At 35.6% G+C, this 20,060-nt stretch overlaps 2 protein-coding genes across 6 annotated transcripts; one reads left to right on the top strand and one right to left on the bottom strand.

Annotated features, from left to right (window-relative positions):
* The first annotated feature begins 3,604 nt into the window (after window positions 1-3,604).
* On the top strand, window positions 3,605-4,563 carry LOC128507942 (claudin-4-like). Its single transcript, XM_053479105.1, has one exon. The coding sequence runs from the start codon at window positions 3,605-3,607 to the stop codon at window positions 4,508-4,510; it is 906 nt and encodes a 301-aa protein (XP_053335080.1). The 3' UTR covers window positions 4,511-4,563.
* A 3,462-nt stretch (window positions 4,564-8,025) lies between these two features.
* Window positions 8,026-19,601, bottom strand: LOC128507826 (methyltransferase-like protein 27). Of its 5 annotated transcripts, none has more exons than XM_053478944.1 (6): window positions 19,572-19,601; window positions 10,728-10,846; window positions 10,517-10,645; window positions 10,274-10,409; window positions 8,712-8,804; window positions 8,026-8,561 (listed from the first exon to the last, which is right to left on the bottom strand). In XM_053478944.1, exons 2-6 carry the CDS (start codon window positions 10,842-10,844, stop codon window positions 8,356-8,358), a joined length of 681 nt encoding a protein of 226 aa, XP_053334919.1. In that variant the 5' UTR covers window positions 10,845-10,846; window positions 19,572-19,601; the 3' UTR covers window positions 8,026-8,355. The 5 variants fall into 5 exon arrangements, with proteins under 5 accessions (XP_053334919.1, XP_053334920.1, XP_053334921.1 ...); XM_053478945.1 differs by lacking the exon at window positions 19,572-19,601 and adding an exon at window positions 18,646-18,664; XM_053478946.1 differs by lacking the exon at window positions 19,572-19,601 and adding an exon at window positions 13,443-13,460.
* Between the last annotated feature and the right edge of the window lie 459 nt (window positions 19,602-20,060).

Below are 20,060 nucleotides of genomic sequence, written 5' to 3'. Positions count from 1 at the left end.
TACATCGCAAATCTCAAACAAAAATGAGTGACTAGACTGTGCGTTGTTGACTCTCAACTGACTATTAGGGAGTTACTCTAAAAATATAACCAGGGCCTGCCTCTCAGAGAGCTCCTATCTTAGCCTAAAAAGTCCTAGCTGGAAATCTTTAGTTAATGTATTTAGGAAACTTCTCAGAGCCACTCTTAGTAAGGAAAGTACTATTTGTATTTGTGAAAATAGAATATATGATAATATAATAAATGAAGCCTACTTTATGCAAAGTTTCTGTTATAGGCTAAAATAAATATCTGAAAGTTAACTAAAACAACCAAATTTTAAAGTGTCTTTTAAAGCAACCAGTTTCCACAGAGTAATTACTATATTTAAGTTCTTACATTTATTTACCCCACTGATCTTATTACTTATTATTTCAGATTGATGGAAGCAAAAAGGCTCAGCATTAAACAATTGACATGATTGCAGGACAGTCTATTTAAGTTACACTTTTGGATGGTATGTAACCACCAATCGAAGAGAGATGGAAGGAAGTAAAAGGATAAGAAAAGCGAATTGGACAGAAGAGCAGTGTTTACTTTTAGCTTTATGTTCAGTGTTTGGAGAAAATTTCTTCTTTTCGCCATTTTATCCTCTGATATAGAAACACTTAAGCCTTTTAAAAGTCCTCCTCTCTACTCTTAATTTTTTCTTCTGTTTTTAGGGCTTAGGAGTTGTTTTTAGGGCTAAGATGTTTCGTGAATCATATTTATCTTTACTGAGATTTACTCCTAAATTTAAGGGAAAATTCTAAGAAAATGTCTTTTATAAATGTTATTAGAATTGGGAACAGCTTTTAGACGTAAGAAGCTTTGTAAATATGGGCCCTGAAGTCTAACCCAAGTGTGGTGAACGCTTGACTTAACTCTGTCTAGCTGCTTTGATAACTTTTTAAAATAGACACAATGGAAATATTTACGAATGGAACAGCTCACATTGCTTAGTTGTAAAAATACAAAAAGGAAATTAATGATTTATTGTTGGAAAGAATGTTGATCAGTAATTGGCTATTGTGTCATTAAGAGTCTGCTGACAGAAGGTGATAAAGAATGCTTGGATCATTGAAGCCCTGCTAGCTGACATCTGCACCATCTACGCCTCCAGCTGCATTCACCGTTTGCTCAGTATTATCAGGGATCACTAATATTCCGCTTGTCACCTGTTCAACCTCCTGCCTTCAGATACAGCTCAATAAAAGCACAGACTACATGAATAAAAAATATTTTTTCCCCACCGACTGCTCAACACAAACCCCCAGCTCACAACCCTCCTTTACCCCCGCCCCCCTCCAACACATACACTACGTAACATCGGTGCCATACGAAGAGGTGTCTAAAGGGTTCCAGATTTACTCTGTTTACAAGCTCTGTTTTTCCTCCATATGCCCTCCCTCTACCTACAGTAGCACTAGATTTCGCTATTGACGGTCTGGCCCCTTGGGACAAATTCTTGGTGCACAATATCACGAATGTTGAAAACTGTTGTTTTTTTCCTCTCTCTCCTTTTTTTTGTTCAAGCCACACCTGATTGGTAAACTACATGTCATTATGTGTGGTGGTGTATGTGCACTGAGTAGGAGTGGAGGGGCAGGGTTACAGAGACAGCACACAGAGGGACGGAAAAACAGGAGGGAGGGAGAGAGAACAGACAATACACAGACGAGATGCTGGAAAAGGTGCGAAAATGAGTAAAAGCAGGAAATACAGTAAAATTTGGATGCATTTCATTGCAAATAGTTTATAAAGTTTATAAATAAAATGCATACAATCAGTGATTGGACCTTTTTTGTCTAACTGAGAAAGGTCTTTGTTTTTGTATTTTATGATTAAATTTTTTGCAGCACTCTTGTTGAGTATAATACGCCATATAAATAATAAACATTTGATATACTGTATGCTTTTTTTTACATTATTAGTTCATTAGTAGTTTAATTTTTATAATAAATTTTTTTAAGTAACAAAAAATATGAGGAGCAACTTGGACGCAGAAAGAGCCAGCTCTTTTTAGTGAGCCAAGCCAAAAGAACCATCTCTCTAAAAAGAGATGGAATTCCCATTACTAATGTACAGTCTTCACAGTGGAGTCCATCATCAGCACGACTGAAAAAGGCAATGCAGGTCCGCAGCTTTTCGCCTTTTTCGACATTCGAAAGTTCATCGCCAGGGGCCAGGCCATCAATAGCAAAATCTACATACCGTGAATAAACAGATCTAATCTCTAAAATTTCGTTTACAACATACAACATTAGTTTTCATGTTAGCTTTTTCATTCCCACTAATTTTGGGGACCTGCTCAGCCACCATCACTGCACCTTTGCAAATTTATCCAGTGACCCACAAAGTGACTCATTACAATCTCTTTAAGCATTATTCATTCTCAGTGCCCGACTTGTGGTTCATCTGAACATAGCAAAAATTATTTTGACAGCACAATATCTTGCTGCAATATCATACTGAAATATGGTTACATTATATATATAGTCTTCCAAAAGTTCATCAAACAAATGAAGGCGGCATGGTGGTTAGAACTGTTGCCTTGCACCTTCAGGGTCTGGGTTCGATTCCTGCCTTAGGTTTGTGCGGGTGGTGTTTGCATGTGCTCCCCGCACATGCCAGTTTCCTCTGAGTACTTCAGGATCCTCCCACATTCTAAAGACAAGCAGATTAGGCTAATTGGTGTTTCCAAATTGCCTGTTGTGTGTGTGTGTGTGTGTGTGTGTGTGTGTCCTGCAAAGGATTGGCATTCTGCCCTGGGTGTACCCTGCCTTGTGCCCAAAGTCCCCTGAGATAAGCTTCAGGCCCCCTGTGAGCCTGTAAATGAATAAGCAGCATGAAAGATGAATGAATAAACCATGTAATAAACCATGGCTGCAGAAGTAATAACCGTATCCTTTTTAATGTGGTAACAATGAATAAATTCTTTGATGTTCATTCATGTACAAACTTTAAAATGTTTGTAAACTCACAGACACTCCTTACATGAAGAAAAATACCTTTAAAACAACAAGGTAAGATATGTGTGTGTGTGTGTGTGTGTGTGTGTGTGTGTGTGTGTGTGTGTGTGTGTGTGTGGTTCTAAAATCAGAGAAATAAAATTCTCCAAGACAGTGCAACTGCTCACCTGTATGAATGGGTCAAGTTCAGCTTCCTGAAACATGACCAAAACAGGTTCAGGACAAACAAAAAGGCTGGATTTGTGTTTACAGGTGCCTTAAATTATAGAAAGAATAAAGAAAGAATCTGGTTTGCCTAGCAGTGTATAACTTAACAAACATGAAGGGATGGTCTGCTCAGGAGCACACACCTCTTCTCCTATTCTCATCTTCTTTAGTTTAGTGTACTGTATATGTGTGACCTATCCTCATATGAATGCTTTGCTGGTAACAGGAACGCCGTCTGAGAGAAAGAGAGTGAAACAGCTGTTTTGAAACACAGTGCCAGAAAAGTCGGAGAAATAGTAAAGTAGAAGAGAGTCTCTATTAAACAAAGGTTTTAATTTAAAGTTTTAGTTAACTGTAGTTTTTTTTACCAGAAGAAGGAAGAAAAACAGTGCAGTGATCCAGGGAGAAATGGCTTCACAAGGGATGCATTTGTTGGGCAGTGGTTTTGCCCTGCTTGGCTGGCTGGGTGTCCTTCTTGCCTGCCTCATGCCAATGTGGCGCGTGACAAGCTTCATGGGTACAACCATCATTACCTCTGAGATCACGTGGGAGGGCATCTGGACGGCTTGCGTGGTCCAGAGTACAGGTCAGATGCAATGTGACCCTTATGACTCCATGATGGCACTCAGCTCTGAGCTGAAGGCAGCCCAGGTCCTCATAGTAGGATCGCTTCTGACTGGCTCACTGGGTCTCATACTGGCCTTAATCGGAGGAAAATGCACAAGCTTTCCGGACAACAGTAGTGGAGCTGTAAAAAATAGAGTTGTCATTGTTGCTGGTCTGGTACTGATGATTAGTGGCCTGCTCTGTATGATTTCTGCCACATGGGTTGCTGCTGTTGTAATCCAGATGTTTAGCAACCCACAGATACCTGTCGCCCAGCGCAGAGAAATCGGTCCTGCTATCTATGTGGCCTGGGCCGGATCCGTCCTTCTCTTATTGAGTGGTATCATGCTTTGTGCCACATCCTGTTCCAAGAAGACAGAAGATGACAGCCCTTCAGTTGATTACAGGGTTGTTCGTTCATCTGGAACTGTATCCACCATCAGAAGTTCACAGCAAGTCCGGGTCTCCAGTCAAAGCCAGAATAGAAAGATTCTGTCAAAATCTTTCAGCAGTGACAGCACTCCACTTAATCAGCATGACAAATTATCCTCTGAAGGATCCAAGAAGAGCAAGATTTCTGTGATAGACTCTGAGCAAAGTGATGGGCCATCGACAAAGTCCCAGCTAAATCACACAAACTCTAATAACAGCCTTAGATCTTCTAATAGTGAAGCCATTTCAACTAGTCCTATGAAGACCTACATCTGATCCAGAAAGTCTCAAAAAAATTGTCTTAGGATGTATCACAGACTTTTACGGATTTAAACAGGGATTAACTTTTAGTGAAGAAACAGTCAGGACATTGGATGTTCTAGCAAAACAGTATGAACCTAAAAGTGCACCTTAAATAACATTTCACAAGTCTTCACTGGAAACTTGTTAAGGTAACTTGTAATTAATACTCTAAGTAATTAACATCCAAATTTGTAACCAAGATAAATGCTAAAGCAATGGTGTATACAGTACACTGAATTTAGCTAAAAGATTAATGGGGGAGCTATGGTTTTAATTTTGGCTTATTTATTTATTTATGGGAACTCAAGCTGGCAGTTTGTGTAAAACCTTATAACCATTTTATGGACAATTCTCATCAACAGTAGGAATAGTGTAAAATTCCGAACAGCAAATATTCGAATAATATCAATTGCATATTTACTATTCGATGTTTATTATTTATTACAATCATTTTTAACTGTCTTGTTTTATGAGTCTGTGGCTTTTGGCTTTTTTATTTTCTTCATTCTGTTCCTCGCTGACTGGAGCTGATGAGGTCTTCTGCTTTTGTCATTAATAATGCTTAAGGTTTGATGTTTGGTGCATGCTGAGATGTTTTTCTGCTCACCACAGTTGCACAGAGTGATTATTTAAGTTAATCTATCATTCTTGGCAGCTCATACCACTGTTTATAAATGTTATCACTTACACAACATTTTTGTTTTCCACACGATTCTGTGTAAACTCTAAAAACTGTTTTACATGAAACTCCCAGGTTTATGAAATATTAATCTGGCTCCAACAACCAAGCCACGGTTAAAGTAGTAGAGATCATACTTTTTCTTTTATTCTGATATTTGATGAAGTACTTCATTTTAATATTTGATTATTAAAAAAATTGCTGGAACTCTTGACCAATATCTATTTGTTTGCATTGTGCTGCTGCCACATGATAGGCTGATTAGGTAAGTACATTAATATTTAGGCATACTAGTGATAATAAATGAAGATGTGTCTATTCTGTTTTGTTTTTTGTTTTTATTGCAATTTTACCATGAGTAAATTTGAGTCTTTTCTTTTTCTTACTGTTTGCTATGGTCCCATTTTACTTTGATGAAAGCATGCATTTAAGCAGGCATGGACTCCATGTTATATAAACCCCACTGGAATGTCCTCTGAACACATACTTCAATGGAAAGGATAAAAGTAATAAAAAAAAAAAAACATGTTTTGTTCAAATTAGTTTAGGGTGATTAATATTTAAAAATTAGCGTAAAATTTAATTAGTTACATAGAAATAGTGCATAGTCTTGTATACCTAACATTTAAAATGCTAACCATTGCCTTTTTGGCATTTTAAATTGTTAAACTTACATTTCCAGAATGTTCTGCTTGTTTGTTTTTAAGTTATAAATGTTTTTTTGTTGTTTTTTTCTTTTTTTTCTTTTCTTTTTTTTTAAAGGTGTATAAGCAGTGCTATGTTGGGTTAAAGATTGCCTTAAATGTCCTGTAATCATACCGGTTGCACGATTTATTAACCTAACCTAATCTAATCTATTTCACAAAGATTGACTGAATGTTTTTTTTTTTTGTGGTCTCAGTATTTCAAAGTACAATATTATAAAGTTAATAACTAATTAACAACATATTGTTCAGCTTTAGCCTCCATAACCCCGGAAAAGATCTAATAAGCCATTAATATTTATAAATCAATTGAATTTTTCAAACAAAATTCTACACCAGGTTTTACTTGGATAGAGCAAGCTTTTGTAATCCAGAAATAACAAAAAGGGACAAACATGATGTGGACTATAAAAACTTAAGCTTTTTTAGAGCTTTAATGGGCTGTTTACGAGAATGATTGTACATTCTTAATATGATTTACATTTAATGGAAAATGTATCACTTTACAGTATTCAGCCTTCAGTGACCTGTATTTCTTTAATAAAAAAAATAAAAAAACAACAACACTAAATTATTTCAGTCAGAATTTAATCATAATAAAACCATGTTTACATTTACATTTAGGCATTTGGCAGACGCTCTTATCCAGAGCAACTTACAAAAAGGGCTTTAATGTTTACATCATTGGATACATACTTACACTGGGTTAAGCTTACTGTATGTTGAGCAGGTGCATCTGAGTAATATTTGCTCAAGAATAAAACCCCCTTTTGTTTCCACCCTTCTACATTACCCTTTCATCATGGCCTTCTGGAGTAAAAAAAAAGTTCCAGGCCAAACTGGTTTGACAGAAAGTCACCTCACGGAAGTGGTTTACATAACATGCGGTCTCAGGGCATTCATAAAAGATTTAAATAGTTTCACTGCCTTTAGTGAAGTATATTGTAATAGTGTGTAATCCAAAATACACAATTCACTTGCTGTGAGTAACAATGATGTATGAAGATATTAGTTTGAGTGGCAAATCAACTTTAGACTGGTTGCACTTGTTATTTCTGTAATTTTTATTTCTGTTCCTTAGACATTTGGAATTTTAGTTATTTCATTGCGTAAGTGCTGCTCTGTGCTGTTGTCTAGTTTTAGGGTTTTGGATTCAAAAACACTGACCATTATGGTCAACATGAAAATTTGAACTCTGAAAATTTAAGACTGGCCTACTTTCTTTTAGTAAGAAAGATGTTTTAAATATTAAAAAAAAAAAAAAAGCACTAAAGTATAAAAATGCCTTTATTTGGCTTTTCTAGATGTAAGGAAAATAGGCTTAAAATCCTGTAAATCCAAGTATAATTTATTCAATCTTCAGATCTAAATAAAAAAAATTGTGAATGTTCTGGTTAATCAAAATAACCTGTGCAAATTGAGGAAAATCCGCACACCAAAGGACTTGTTAGGAACTGGAACAAATGTTGTAGTAGTGCTGCCATCTAGTGGTGGTATAAGACGAGCTCCCTCTTCTTTTAATGTTAAGATTTGTTTAAAATGAAGAATAGATATTCATGTTGCATTGATTTGGTTAGAAAACATTTTATGCATTTATATTATATTATAGGATTCCTTGTTCTTTTTATTATTATTTTTGAACACTTTGAAAAGCATATATTAAAAAGTGATGTGTTAGCAGTAATATTTACTTAAGGAAATCTGTTTAAAAATCAAATAGGATGTTTGCCCATCCGGAATATGGGCTTATTCATTTATTGCTAAATAAATAACTAGAAAAAAAAAGGTTATTGCAACATAAATGTTTTTCATGTTGCAGAGAACATGAAACCTCCTCATCTTGAAGACTGAAGAATATATAATTGCAAACCTTTTTTTTTTTTTAAAGTTGCATGAAATAAATATTGTAGCTGGAGGTACTCTCAGATTATTTCCCCTTTATTTTTAATTAACATATTAAGCATTTGATTATTGATTTTACGTTACATTTTATATTATTCAATCAATCAATCAATCATTATCTTTATTTCAAATTTAAGAATTAGTTACTGTAAAAGAGAGCATTACATTTCAGCAAGACTTCACTGTGGAGACATTGGTAAGAATAATTTTGAAAATTATTTTTTATTATGATTCCTTTAACATTCTGGAACACCGAAACCATGGTTTTAAACTGTGATCAGTTACACAATATCGTTACTGTTCCAATAACATTGTTTTATATTTTAAAGATTTTAATAAAAAAATACTTTAAAATATGATCCTAAAATATGATCCCAAAATATGAACTGTTTTCATTAGCCATTGTTTATTTAAAATCACCCTGACTAAATATTACACACAAATTCACTGTCAGGCCCTTCTGCAATTTCAAGCCCATGCATGCATATACAGTATCATGTCTTTTCTCCCAGCTTCTAGCACTAAGTCTGTATCTAACAAGTTCTCTGATAAAGATAAACAACTCCTGTTATGTACCCACACTCTTGATCAGATACTGCCTTCTCCCACTCGTTCACTACATTGACAGCTATACGACGCCATTTCCTTTCTTCCTCCATCTCTTGAATCACTCGTTCCAGCTCTGCTTTGTACTCCAGATTATCAGCATTCCCTCTTGTAGTCATGCACACATACCCACCTGTAACAAAGAGCAAAGTACAGTAGTTTAAAAAATTTTTTTAAGATGATTTCACATTTCATATCCACATATTACATGTCTGAAAATGAAAATACACACTGGAATTCATGTGAATGTGTATGCAACTGGAATTGATCAGAATTTACCTACCCGGCTTGGTGGCTTGCCAGAGCTCCTTGATGACCGCCACTGGCACGTTCCCAATACTGAGAGCTCCCACAATTACTACAACATCATTTGACTCTGAAATGATAACAAAAGTGATCTTAGCAAAACATACAATAGTCATGTACAGTGATAGATACCAATGGATTGGATACTTACAAAATATCTCTAATATCTCTATACAGTATGGTAACATTAATGGATACATGTAGGTCCTAGAATGTCTTTATGAGTTGACAAGTATTCTTCTTGTTGTATTCTTCAAAAGTTTGGACACACCTTCTCATTTAATGTGTTTTCTTTATTTTCATGACCATTTACATTGGTAGATTCTCACTGAAGGCATCAAAACTATGAATGAACACATGTGGAGTTATGTACTTAACAAAAAAAAAAAGGTGAAATAACTGAAAACATGTTTTATCTTCTAGTTTCTTCAAAATAGCCACCCTTTGCTCTGATTACTGCTTTGCACACTCTTGGCATTCTCTCGATGGACTTTAAGAGGTAGTCACCTGAAATGGTTTTCACTTCACGCAAAGTGCGCATGCGCCGTACCCGTTCCCTGACCTAAGCAGGGGGGCACTGGCATTATTTGTTTGGACGAGAGAAGGAGAGATTGTTGTGGATCATTTCCTTTCGAAGATTTTTTAACCGGATTATCTTTGACTGGACATATTCCCCGGACTTCTCACCCTCCGTCATCGGCCTCTCGGACTTTATTAAGCCCGGTGAGACCGAACCATACTCCTCTAATACACATACAATCAACACGGACTTCTGACATTTTCCACTCCCTCGCACACGTACACATACCGTTTATTATATATAGTTTGTAAATATTGTTTATATCTTTGTTTGGTTGAGGTGCACCTTTTTCATTTACTTTATTTAGTTTTGTATAATACACGTTTGCTTTATCTACTTGTATGTGTTTGTCCTTTTTGCTCACCGGCCTTTTAACGCAACACCGACACAAAGATAAAAGACCTCTCGATTTTTGTAGAAACAGTTATTATAAAATTAGCTGGTCATTACACGGTAAAACCGACACCATCTTTTCTATGTATTGACTGGTCTCCAGAGCTGTCGTTCAGTTATGGTCATGGGCGTTTCATTTCCGAGACACGCTGTAGCAGTAGACCAGTCATAAATCACCGCACCATCTGACCAATCACAGCACTGAGGAGGGGTTTAGACAGACTGAATCTTCAAACTGCTTCACAAATGGGGTAAAATAAAAAATTTATTTTTAGAGAAAACTGAAGTGTTTTTTGACCTTGCATACATGTAAACCTGTTTTAAGAGACTCATTAAGCAATATTAGCAACCTTTAAAAAGGCATAATAGGACCTCTTTAAGGCAGGACTTGTATTAAACTGTCATCTACCATGTTTATTATGAGGTGAAGTCAAGTTTGTTCATTAAAATGTCAGCAAATCCAAGGTTAACTCAGTTGATATCATGGGATGAATCTTCGGTGACCCCTGCGCGTAAATTAAAATCTGGGTTTTCTCACATGTTCAGATTGCATATGAAAAGTTTACCATCTTCTACAGGCAAGGGATCCTGACACAGCATGCACTGCTTAAGCTCCTGATACAGGCCTGTTCTTCTGGCCAGATTCAACATTTTCTCGCTTCCGTCCACTCCCACAAAATGCAGAAACCCCATTTTCTTCAGCTGAACAAAGACAATTAATCACACTATTTTAGAGGTCATGTAACTCAAATGAATCAAAATCTAATAAAATTAAAAATTATGTAAAAATTTTAACATTGTTCTCTTACATGTGCAGAGACCAGCCCTGTCCCACAAGCCACATCCAGAATAACGGCTCTCTCTTTCTCGCTTGTGAAGTGTAAAGCAATGCATTCTGCAGCTAAAAAAGGGGCACGGTAGTCCAATATTGTGGTATCCTACAAAAAATTTTTCAAACACATTCATTTCATGGTCGATCAGATATAAACATCTAAAAGTGTGTTATTTTGTATTGATTACCTGTTCATAGCTCTCAGCCCAGGTGTCATAGAATGCAACCTTCTCCTTGGGCCCTGTGTTTTTATGGGCTGAAAGAAGTGTAGTCCTCGCATCTTTGAAAGTCCTGGTATCTGCCATTACTTATAAGAAACATGAATATAACTATGAATATAACAGTATGGATTCATTTTCAGATGCTCACAGCTTAGAAATGTCCATGACTGCTAAGTATTACGAGAATGTATGAAGAGTTCGGTCATTTATTATGCTTTCAAAATGTTATTCACAAGTATGATTATTTATTTGCTTTAAAAAGGAAATTAGATTAATTAGTGTTAACTGGAAGTGTGTTCAAACATTTTGCAATTATTATTGTACACTGCCCGGCCAAAAAAAAAAACCTGAAAAAAGTCAACACCTGGATTTAACCAAGCAAATAATTATTTCTTTGGAACTGCAGCCAAGTTTTCCAATTGCCACACGCAAGCATTTGTTTTTTTTTTTCTGATCTCTTGAGATATACACCTTCTAGATTGCATGTACAGGAACATTATCACAATTTTTTTTTTTATGATGAGGTCGATTACCTCACTATCATGACACTAAAATCCTTCTTCACTGTTATACTCCATCTTTCCTAGCATGAAATGAAGACAAATGTCAAGTTAGAGTAACATGAAAGTCACATGAATTTTGATTTGAGTGTTCAGACCAGTGGTGCCACTCCTTAAAAAGTTCTTGGGATTTGGGGATCACTATATGATTTAACATTAATTTAAACATCTTGTATTTATTATGGGAGTCTTCTCCAGCACGTCCCAAAAATTCTTAATGGAGTAAGGGTCTGGATCTATACAATTTGAGCCTAAGCAATCCTGGCACTGTCAACTTGGAATAAGCCTGTGCCATCAGCGAAGAAAACATCCATTGATGGAAAAACATGGTCATTCAGTACATTCAGGTGGTCAACAACCGCATTTTTCTGGACACAAAACGTTGCTGAACCTAGACCTGACCAACCAAAGCAACCCCAGATCCTAGCACTGCCCACACCGGCCCTAGACATGATGGGTAGACATGTAGACATGATACATTAGTTTATCCGCCTCTTTTCTTACATTGATAGACACATCACTCAACAGCTAGGTAAATCTGATCTCTTCAGAGAGTATGACCTTTTTTCAGTGCTTCACAGTCCATTATTATGCTCCCTACCAAATTGAGGCTTTTTTAATTACCTTTAAGTTTAAGTGGTTTTTGTAGGGCGACACAGGTGTTTAGTCCCTATCCCTTGAGTTCCACTCCGCATTGTGCCTGTGAAAATGTTCTTACTTTCAACATTAAATATAGCTATGAGTTCTACTGTAGATATTTTTCACAATTTGCTTTTACTATACATTTAAGTGATCTCTGCTCATGATCTTCAAAATTTTTGTGCGACCACTTTTCATCCTCAAAGATGATAGTTCCATTTCAGATTTGGAACTTCCGTTGAAATTATTATTATTATTATTATTATTATCGGAAAAGTGTGAATGATTAAAATAATGTGCATCTGATCTGCATCAATTGTTGTAGTTTAAACAGTGCGATACTCACTCATTGATCGTCTATACTGCTTTACCTTCTATACAGGGTTACAGGAAGCCTGGAACCTATCCCATGAGACCAATCCAACACAGAGACTGACACTTATTTGTGATTTTTTAAATTGATTTTTGATATTGCTATATTTAGATCAGCTTCTATGTGTTTTGTGCTGCACACTGTAAAGGAAAACAGATCTAATTTACACATAAAAAAGAAAAAAAAAATGTAGGCCTGCAGTGTAAACACAGCATTAGACACTACAATAAGTCCATGTTCTCCTTTGCGCCTGTAGAGCGCTTCTCAGTGCAAACTTCTGCCAACAATCTTACTCTACTCCACCAAATATTAAATTACAGCAGCGGCATGCGAAACAGCCAAATCATAACTTTAGAATTATACATATAGTCCTAGATTACGTGGCAGATGTGTTCACTCGGCGATGATTTTATGCTTATTGCATGTAGTGCGAAGAGGCTAGTCAGCTAGTAGAACAGCTCCGGTGCGCGCTGCAACTTTCATCCGCGCTGTTGTTCGCCTTTGTGCGGAGACATTGGAAAATTGAGTCCGGGGATTCGGCCTGGGACAATAACCGCGGGAGTGTGGAGACAGGTATTTTGTTTTCTTTTATTTTATTGTGTCTTCACAATACTTTAAAAGACTCCCGTTTAAAATAACAGTATATTGATTTGAGCATAACTAGCTAGAAGTTAAGTTTTAAATGCCAAGTAAAATGCAACACGAATAGCAACACAAGTGTATACAAGCTAACTTAGACACCGGTTTTAAAATATAAGCCTATATTTATTCCTTCACGCTCATTTATTAGTATTTTTTTATTTAAAATTAATAAACCTTTATTTTTAATGTTGTAAGTTCAGTTGTGTGCTGCAGCAAGCCAATTTACAACAACATTATTTTAATACGACTCGAGGCAACATTAGCAGACAAATGAGCTTAACAGCCTGCATGAGAAACTAGTGCATATAGCTGACAGCAGTTACTGAAACGTTATGTATTTTGTGTGTGTAAACGTTTTCTGTAAGTCATGGCACATGTAGTTCATATATCATCTCACTAGCGCTGTTTTTGGACTGTATGGTTAGGTTTAGGATTAAACACCATAAGTACAAACATGCTGCTTCTAACCTTCACTCTTATTGTTACTGTTTGTATTTGCTTGGGAATGAAATCCCCTTTTGTTTCCTCCCTTCTACATTACCCTTTCATCATGGCGTTCTGGAGTAAAAAAAAGTTCCATGCCAAAGGAAGACGTTTACATACCATGCGGTCTCAGGTAATTCATAAAAAATTCAAATAGTTTCACTGCCTTTAGTGAAGTGTATTGTAATAGTGTGTAATTCAAAATACACACTTCACTTGCTGTAAGTAACAATGATGTATGAAGATATTAGTTTGTGTGGCAAATCAACTTTAGACTGGTTGCACTTGTTATTTCTGTTATTTTTATTTCTGTGCCTTAGCCCTTTGGAGTTATAGTTATTTCATTGTGTAAGTGCTGCTCTGTGCTGTTGTCTAGTTCTAGGGTTTTGGAATATCATGCAAATTTACTTTCTTTTAGTAAGAAATATGTTTTGAATAGTTAAAAGAAGTATATATAAAGCACTAAAGTATATAAATGCCTTTACAGTGGAACCTTGGATTACGAGCATAATTCTTTCGTTCGGGAAGCGGGCTTGTATGGAAGCAGATCAGTCTTATAAATAATTCACACAAAAAACACGATGCACACATGCGTATCCCAATTCACATGCATGAAACCCAATTCACATGCACGAAAAAAATATACACAGAGGTGGAAAGAGTAATAAAATTTAGTACTCAAGTACTGTTACTTCAGTAAAATTTTATGCTGAGTAAAAGTTACCGAGTTACTTTTTTTTTTAACCGCGGGGGTATGTATGGCGTTATATAACGCCATAGATAGGGGTTTGCTTCATAAGAATTTTTTTGTCCGTCTCCATCGTTTTAGCGCGTTTGTTCTCCCCGCCCATCAATCAATCAGTGCACTGGTTTCTGGGGTGCAATTTTTTCGTTCCCCATTGCATTATTTTAATTATTTTAAAATTTGATTCATTTATTTTTTTACTCAGTAGCGAAGATGATTTCAAATGTAGCGAAGTACAATACTTCAAACAAAATATACTTAAGTAAAAGTAAAATTACGGATTTTAAAAACTACTTTAAAAAGTACAGTAAAACTACTCAATTACAGTAACGCGAGTAAATGTAATTCGTTACTTTCCACCTCTGAATATATATTCCTCCCTTCTACATTACCCTGTCATCATGGCGTTCAAGAGTAAAAAAAAGTTCCAGGCCAAACTGGTTTGACAGAGAGTTATCTCACGAAAGAGGTTTACATACCATGCGGTCTCAGGGCATTCATAAAAAATTCAAATAGTTTCACTGCCTTTAGTGAAGTGTATTGTAATAGTGTGTAATTCAAAATACACACTTCACTTGCTGTGAGTAACAATGATGTATGAAGATATTAGTTTGTGTGGCAAATCAACTTTAGACTGGTTGCACTTGTTATTTCTGTTATTTTTATTTCTGTGCCTTAGCCCTTTGGAATTATAGTTATTTCATTGTGTAATATGGAAGCAGATCAGTCTCATAAATAATTCGCACAAAAAACACGATGCACACATGCGTATCTCAATTCACATGCATGAAAGCCAATTCATGTGCACGAAAAAAATATACACAGAGGTGGAAAGAGTAATAAAATTTGGTACTCAAGTACTGTTACTTCAGTAAAATTTTATGCTGAGTAAAAGTTACCGAGTTACTTTTTTGTTTTTTTTAACCGCGGGGGTATGTATGGCGTTATATAACGCCATAGATAGGGGTTTGCTTCATAAGAATTTTTTTGTCTGTCCCCAATCGTTTTAGCGCGTTTGTTCTCCCCGCCCATCAATCAATCAGTGCACTGCTTTCTGGGGTGCAATTTTTTCGTTCCCCATTGCATTATTTTAATTATTTTAAAATTTGATTCATTTATTTTTTTACTCAGTAGCGAAGATGATTTCAAATGTAGCGAAGTACAATACTTCAAACAAAATATACTTACGTAAAAGTAAAATTACGGATTTTAAAAACTACTTTAAAAAGTAGAAGTACACAAAAAACTCAATTACAGTAACGCGAGTAAATGTAATTCGTTACTTTCCACCTCTGAATATATATTCACAAAAAACCTCACATGCACTATATATATATAATATACATTTCACAAATGAAAAACACAATTCAAATATGTAAACTGTGTAAAATTTTTTGAATGTTTAAAATTTACGAGTGCATCATAGACTGTGCATGTGAAAATCGACTTACGTGTGTGTGAATATCCCTGGATATTTGTGTGTATTTTTTAGACTTTCCTCGCTATAACCTGCCAGCAAAGTCTTAAAAATACGTCATTCGTGCTCTTTAACCAATCAGATGCAACCTCACCATTATCATTTGTATAGTGCTTTTAAAATGGCCATTGTCTCAAAGCAGCCTTACAAAATCAAAATAAAATGATAAGAAATTTAAATTATATATAATTATATAAAAATAAATTATATAAGGGAAGCAATGTAAATAAAGTTTTTATTCATAAATATTATAAACAAATATTATAGTATTTATTTTTTATTTAATGAAGTATTAGTATATACCAGTTTCGTTTGCCCATTGTGTGTTTTTATTTACGTACCTAATTACGTTACCATATAGCTCATTGTTAGACTACATCGACTAAAATTCAAATCGGATAACTTTACTTATAAACCTTTATTTACAACGCTTCCGTTAAGCGGTCGATAGTAGTGCCACTTGATTGGAGGAGAAACAACCGATCAGAAGTAGTGTGTGGATGTCTGTGATTGGCTGGTTTTGTGGCAGTTTTGTAACACTGGACAAAGTTGTGCGAGCGTACAGGCAGAGTCGAGCGCGCACAGAAAATAAGTGTTGCATGCGCGTGCAGGCAGAGTCGAGCGCGCGCGGAGAACATGTTGAGCGAGCAGGGGAGACATTGCACGCGCAGAATCGAGCTGTTGAGCGCGCAGTGGAGACATTGCACGCGCATAGAGTGCATTGTCTGCTCTCAAAATGTCAAACCACGCGCTCAGAATTGTGGCAGGAATATAACGCCATACAGGAGCGCGCAAGTAACTCAGCTTTGCATATCTTTTGCGCAGTCTGGGTTAATTACAACGGAAATGAAGTTTTACCTACTTAAACTATGGAGTAAAATCACTGTCAAAAATATTCGCACGTAAAAAAAAAAAAAGATTTGTGTGTAATTCTGTCTTTTGTCTGGCCCACACGGAAAAAACCTATATAAAACATATATGTTTTAATATAGGTTTGATATAGGTTTTTAATATATGTGACATATATAAAATTGGCCGTTTTCCTATATTATATGTACATATATGTACATATATGTGTACATATATGTACCTATAGACATATATGTGACATATATAAAATTGGCCGTTTTCCTATATTATATGTACATATATGTACATGTATGTGTACATATATGTACCTATAGACATATATGTGACATATATAAAATTGGCCGTTTTCCTATATTATATGTACATATATGTGTACATATATACGTGCATACATGTACCTATGTGCATATATATGCACCTATATTTTTACCTAGATATTAGTAAAATTATTAAAATCCAAAGCTGTTAGACAACATAAATAAAAGCCCAAAATGTAGAAATGTAATTTTTTAATTTTTTTAAGAACAATCAAATAGTAAAAGAACAAAAATAAGACAAAAAAACTCAACAGGAAGAAAACATATATATATATTTTGAGGACCTTCTCAGCTTCGTAAGCTTTGAATTGATAGATGTGCCTGTCTGCCCTCGGGTGGCTGCCGGCCACTTCTTCAATGTAGAATCTAGAAAAGACAAAAATAATAAGACAGTATAATAATAATAAATGATTATTTATTAAAACGTTTATAAACGTATGTAAACTCCATAAGGCATTAGCTTAGCCACCGGGAAATATCATGTTTGTGCTACATACAGAAAGGCAGCATGTTAGCATGATTTACCTAAACTATGTAAATGGCATTGAAAGCCAATGTGTCACACAAGCTGACAAGAGCTAGCTGAGGTGAGGAAAATATTTACTAATATTAGTTTAATATTATCAGAATAAGAGTTATATAAGACTTAATAACTTACCCAGTGTGTCCTCCTGGATTCTCTCTTCAAAATGCTCCCCGTTCGTCATCAGGGCCACACAGTCTTCTTCTGAGGTAAATGTAAACTCCTCCCACTTTCCAGAACATTCTGAAGAGTTTCCTTGTCCGGGGGCGTGGCCTAGTATGTAAATTAGCCGGACTGATTTCCGTGTGATTGGCGTGTGGGCGTGTCCTGCCTCGGGTCATTAGCAGATAATGCGACAGAAATTCTAAAATGTGTTTTTTATTTAGTTAGTTCTTAGTTATTGCCTTGATAATAGAAAATATGAGCGCATCATGTATGACAGTTGCCAAAGTGAGATATGAGCTAAAATGACCAGATCCTGCCATGAGCTACATAGGAGACATATCTTGTATGTACATATAGGGCTTATATGTGGATATAAAGAAGCAATACAGGAGACCTATATGGCCTGTATATGCACATATATGCACCTCAATTTTGCCAATATGCAGCATATATATTATCATATATATGCATTTATACTGCATATAGGCTTCATATATGCGCATATATACTGCATATAGGCCTTCATATATGCGCATATATCCTCATATAGGTCAGGTTATATGTGCATATATACTGCATATAGGTGAGGATATATGCGCATATATCCTCATATAGGTGAGGATATATGCGCATATATACTGCATATAGGTTTCATATATGCGCATATATCCTCATATAGGTCAGGATATATGTGCATATATACTGCATATAGGTTTCATATATGCGCATATATCCTCATATAGGTTCTTTCCATGTGGGGGATTCCAAAATCTACGGCCACGACAGCTTACAGATACGAGATTTTGTGTGTTTGTTACAATACAGCTCTGAAATATACGACTCTGACCGTTTATAGACACAAAACTCGTTTTTACAACTCCTCTGTTTCACGGACGAATTGCGAAATTACGCCCACGAATGCTATGTGTTAAACCACTGTCAAAAATACGTCATCAAGGCCACATGCACGGGTATTACTATCCGAGGACGCCTCCTAAAATCTTACCTACTATTGTTAAAACATCTCTGTAATTTTACTTCTCTTAAACGTGTCCGAATCTGTAAAAAAAAAAAAAAAAAAAAAACCGTACCTGAGACGATGAGAGAGCGCTCGGCTGCTGATCTGGCATTTTGGCGCCAGTGGTTTAAAACAGTGGCGGGGAGCATGCGAATATTTTTGACAGTGATCTTATTCCATACCATCGTCCCCTTTAAATTTCATATGAAAGCGGCGGCAGATTTCGGCTCCTCTCCGTCTTTCAGCGCGGTCTTCAATTCGCCATCACAGAGGGGAGCTTAAGGCAAGGTGTGTATTTTCTATAAATTGTTATATCTGCACCAGTGCAGTCCTTTCTCATGAGAGATTAATCAGTTAAATCTTCGCTGTGTTCATCCTCATCACACCAGCTGTTTTACTCGAGTGAAAATGAAGCCCTCTATGAATCTATAGTCTACTTTATAAAACAATCATGCCGTTGCTGTTTTAATTGGAAACCTAACTGTCTATATAAAACATTGCACAGTGCATATGGCATTAACTACCATAGAGTTCTGCACATAAATGTTTAAAAAAGTGACAGTGCACTCGTTTTAACTGCATAGCAGTGTGATTTACAGAGATAGAAAAATACATTGTTTTTTTTGTAATAAATTTAATAAATATTGTATTAAATAATGTCCCAAATTGTAAAATACATTAATGAGCCTTAAAGTGTAAAGTTTTTGTCACTTTGATTTAGTAAAAGTTACTTTTTTAATGAATAGAAACAAAAAAAAGGAATATTATAAAGATGTTTAATTACATTAAAACAATGTTTGTTTATAATAATGAATTTGAATAAATAGCCTAGTAGCTATGAAAATTTAGGGGTTAAATAGAGAACCTACTGTCTTATTTATGTAGCTAAAACACTAAATTATACTAGATAACATGATGATCAAAGTTTTAATATTTATATTTAACTGTAGATGGAAGGTTTTTCAAGTCACATGAAAAAAAAAGATATTCTATTCTTACCTGCTGCTTATTTGGAGACCTGCTCCCATGTGACCTAAAAACCCTTCCATCTCCAGTTCTCTGTTCAGTTCTACAGTACTCTGAAAGGGCGGCCTCTCAGGCACATTAACACTGTGTTCCCAACATTGATTGAAGTCATTGCATCAGACACCTTTTTTTTTTTTCAAATTTTTTATGTCTGCCTGTTTCCAACAAAAAAGCAGCAGTATTGTCAAAGAATTAACAGATAAATGTTTGACATTATTGGCACCCACACAGTTTATTCCACTGTCCAGCCTCATAGGTGTGTTGTTTATATTGCTAATTAATGTAAGTTTAAAGTTACTGTATATGCTGTTTTCTGGTTACATTTTTATGATTTTACCTGTACATAGAATAGGGTTTATATGGTAAACAGTGTGTGTGATCAAGAAGACTCATTTGAGTACTGATTCTGAACAAGCCAAATGTGTGTTAAACATCTATGGGGGCTGAGCCCCCCTTAACTAA

The sequence above is a fragment of the Clarias gariepinus genome, chromosome 19 (genome assembly GCF_024256425.1).
Source record: "Clarias gariepinus isolate MV-2021 ecotype Netherlands chromosome 19, CGAR_prim_01v2, whole genome shotgun sequence".
Lineage (NCBI taxonomy): Eukaryota > Metazoa > Chordata > Actinopteri > Siluriformes > Clariidae > Clarias > Clarias gariepinus.
The sequence above is the reverse complement of the archived record's forward strand: the minus strand, read 5'-3'. Positions and strand labels throughout refer to the sequence as shown.

What these genes read in the sequence shown, in the direction of transcription:
- LOC128507942 (XM_053479105.1), top strand. Translation starts at nt 3,605, where the DNA reads ATGGCTTCACAAGGGATGCATTTGTTGGGCAGTGGTTTTGCCCTGCTT.
- LOC128507826 (XM_053478943.1), bottom strand. An exon ending in GGGCTGAGAGCTATGAACAG is followed by an intron (nt 10,646 to 10,727) that starts GTAATCAATACA and finishes AATTTTTTGTAG; the next exon opens with GATACCACAATATTGGACTA. An exon ending in CAGGGCTGGTCTCTGCACAT is followed by an intron (nt 10,410 to 10,516) that starts GTAAGAGAACAA and finishes GTCTTTGTTCAG; the next exon opens with CTGAAGAAAATGGGGTTTCT.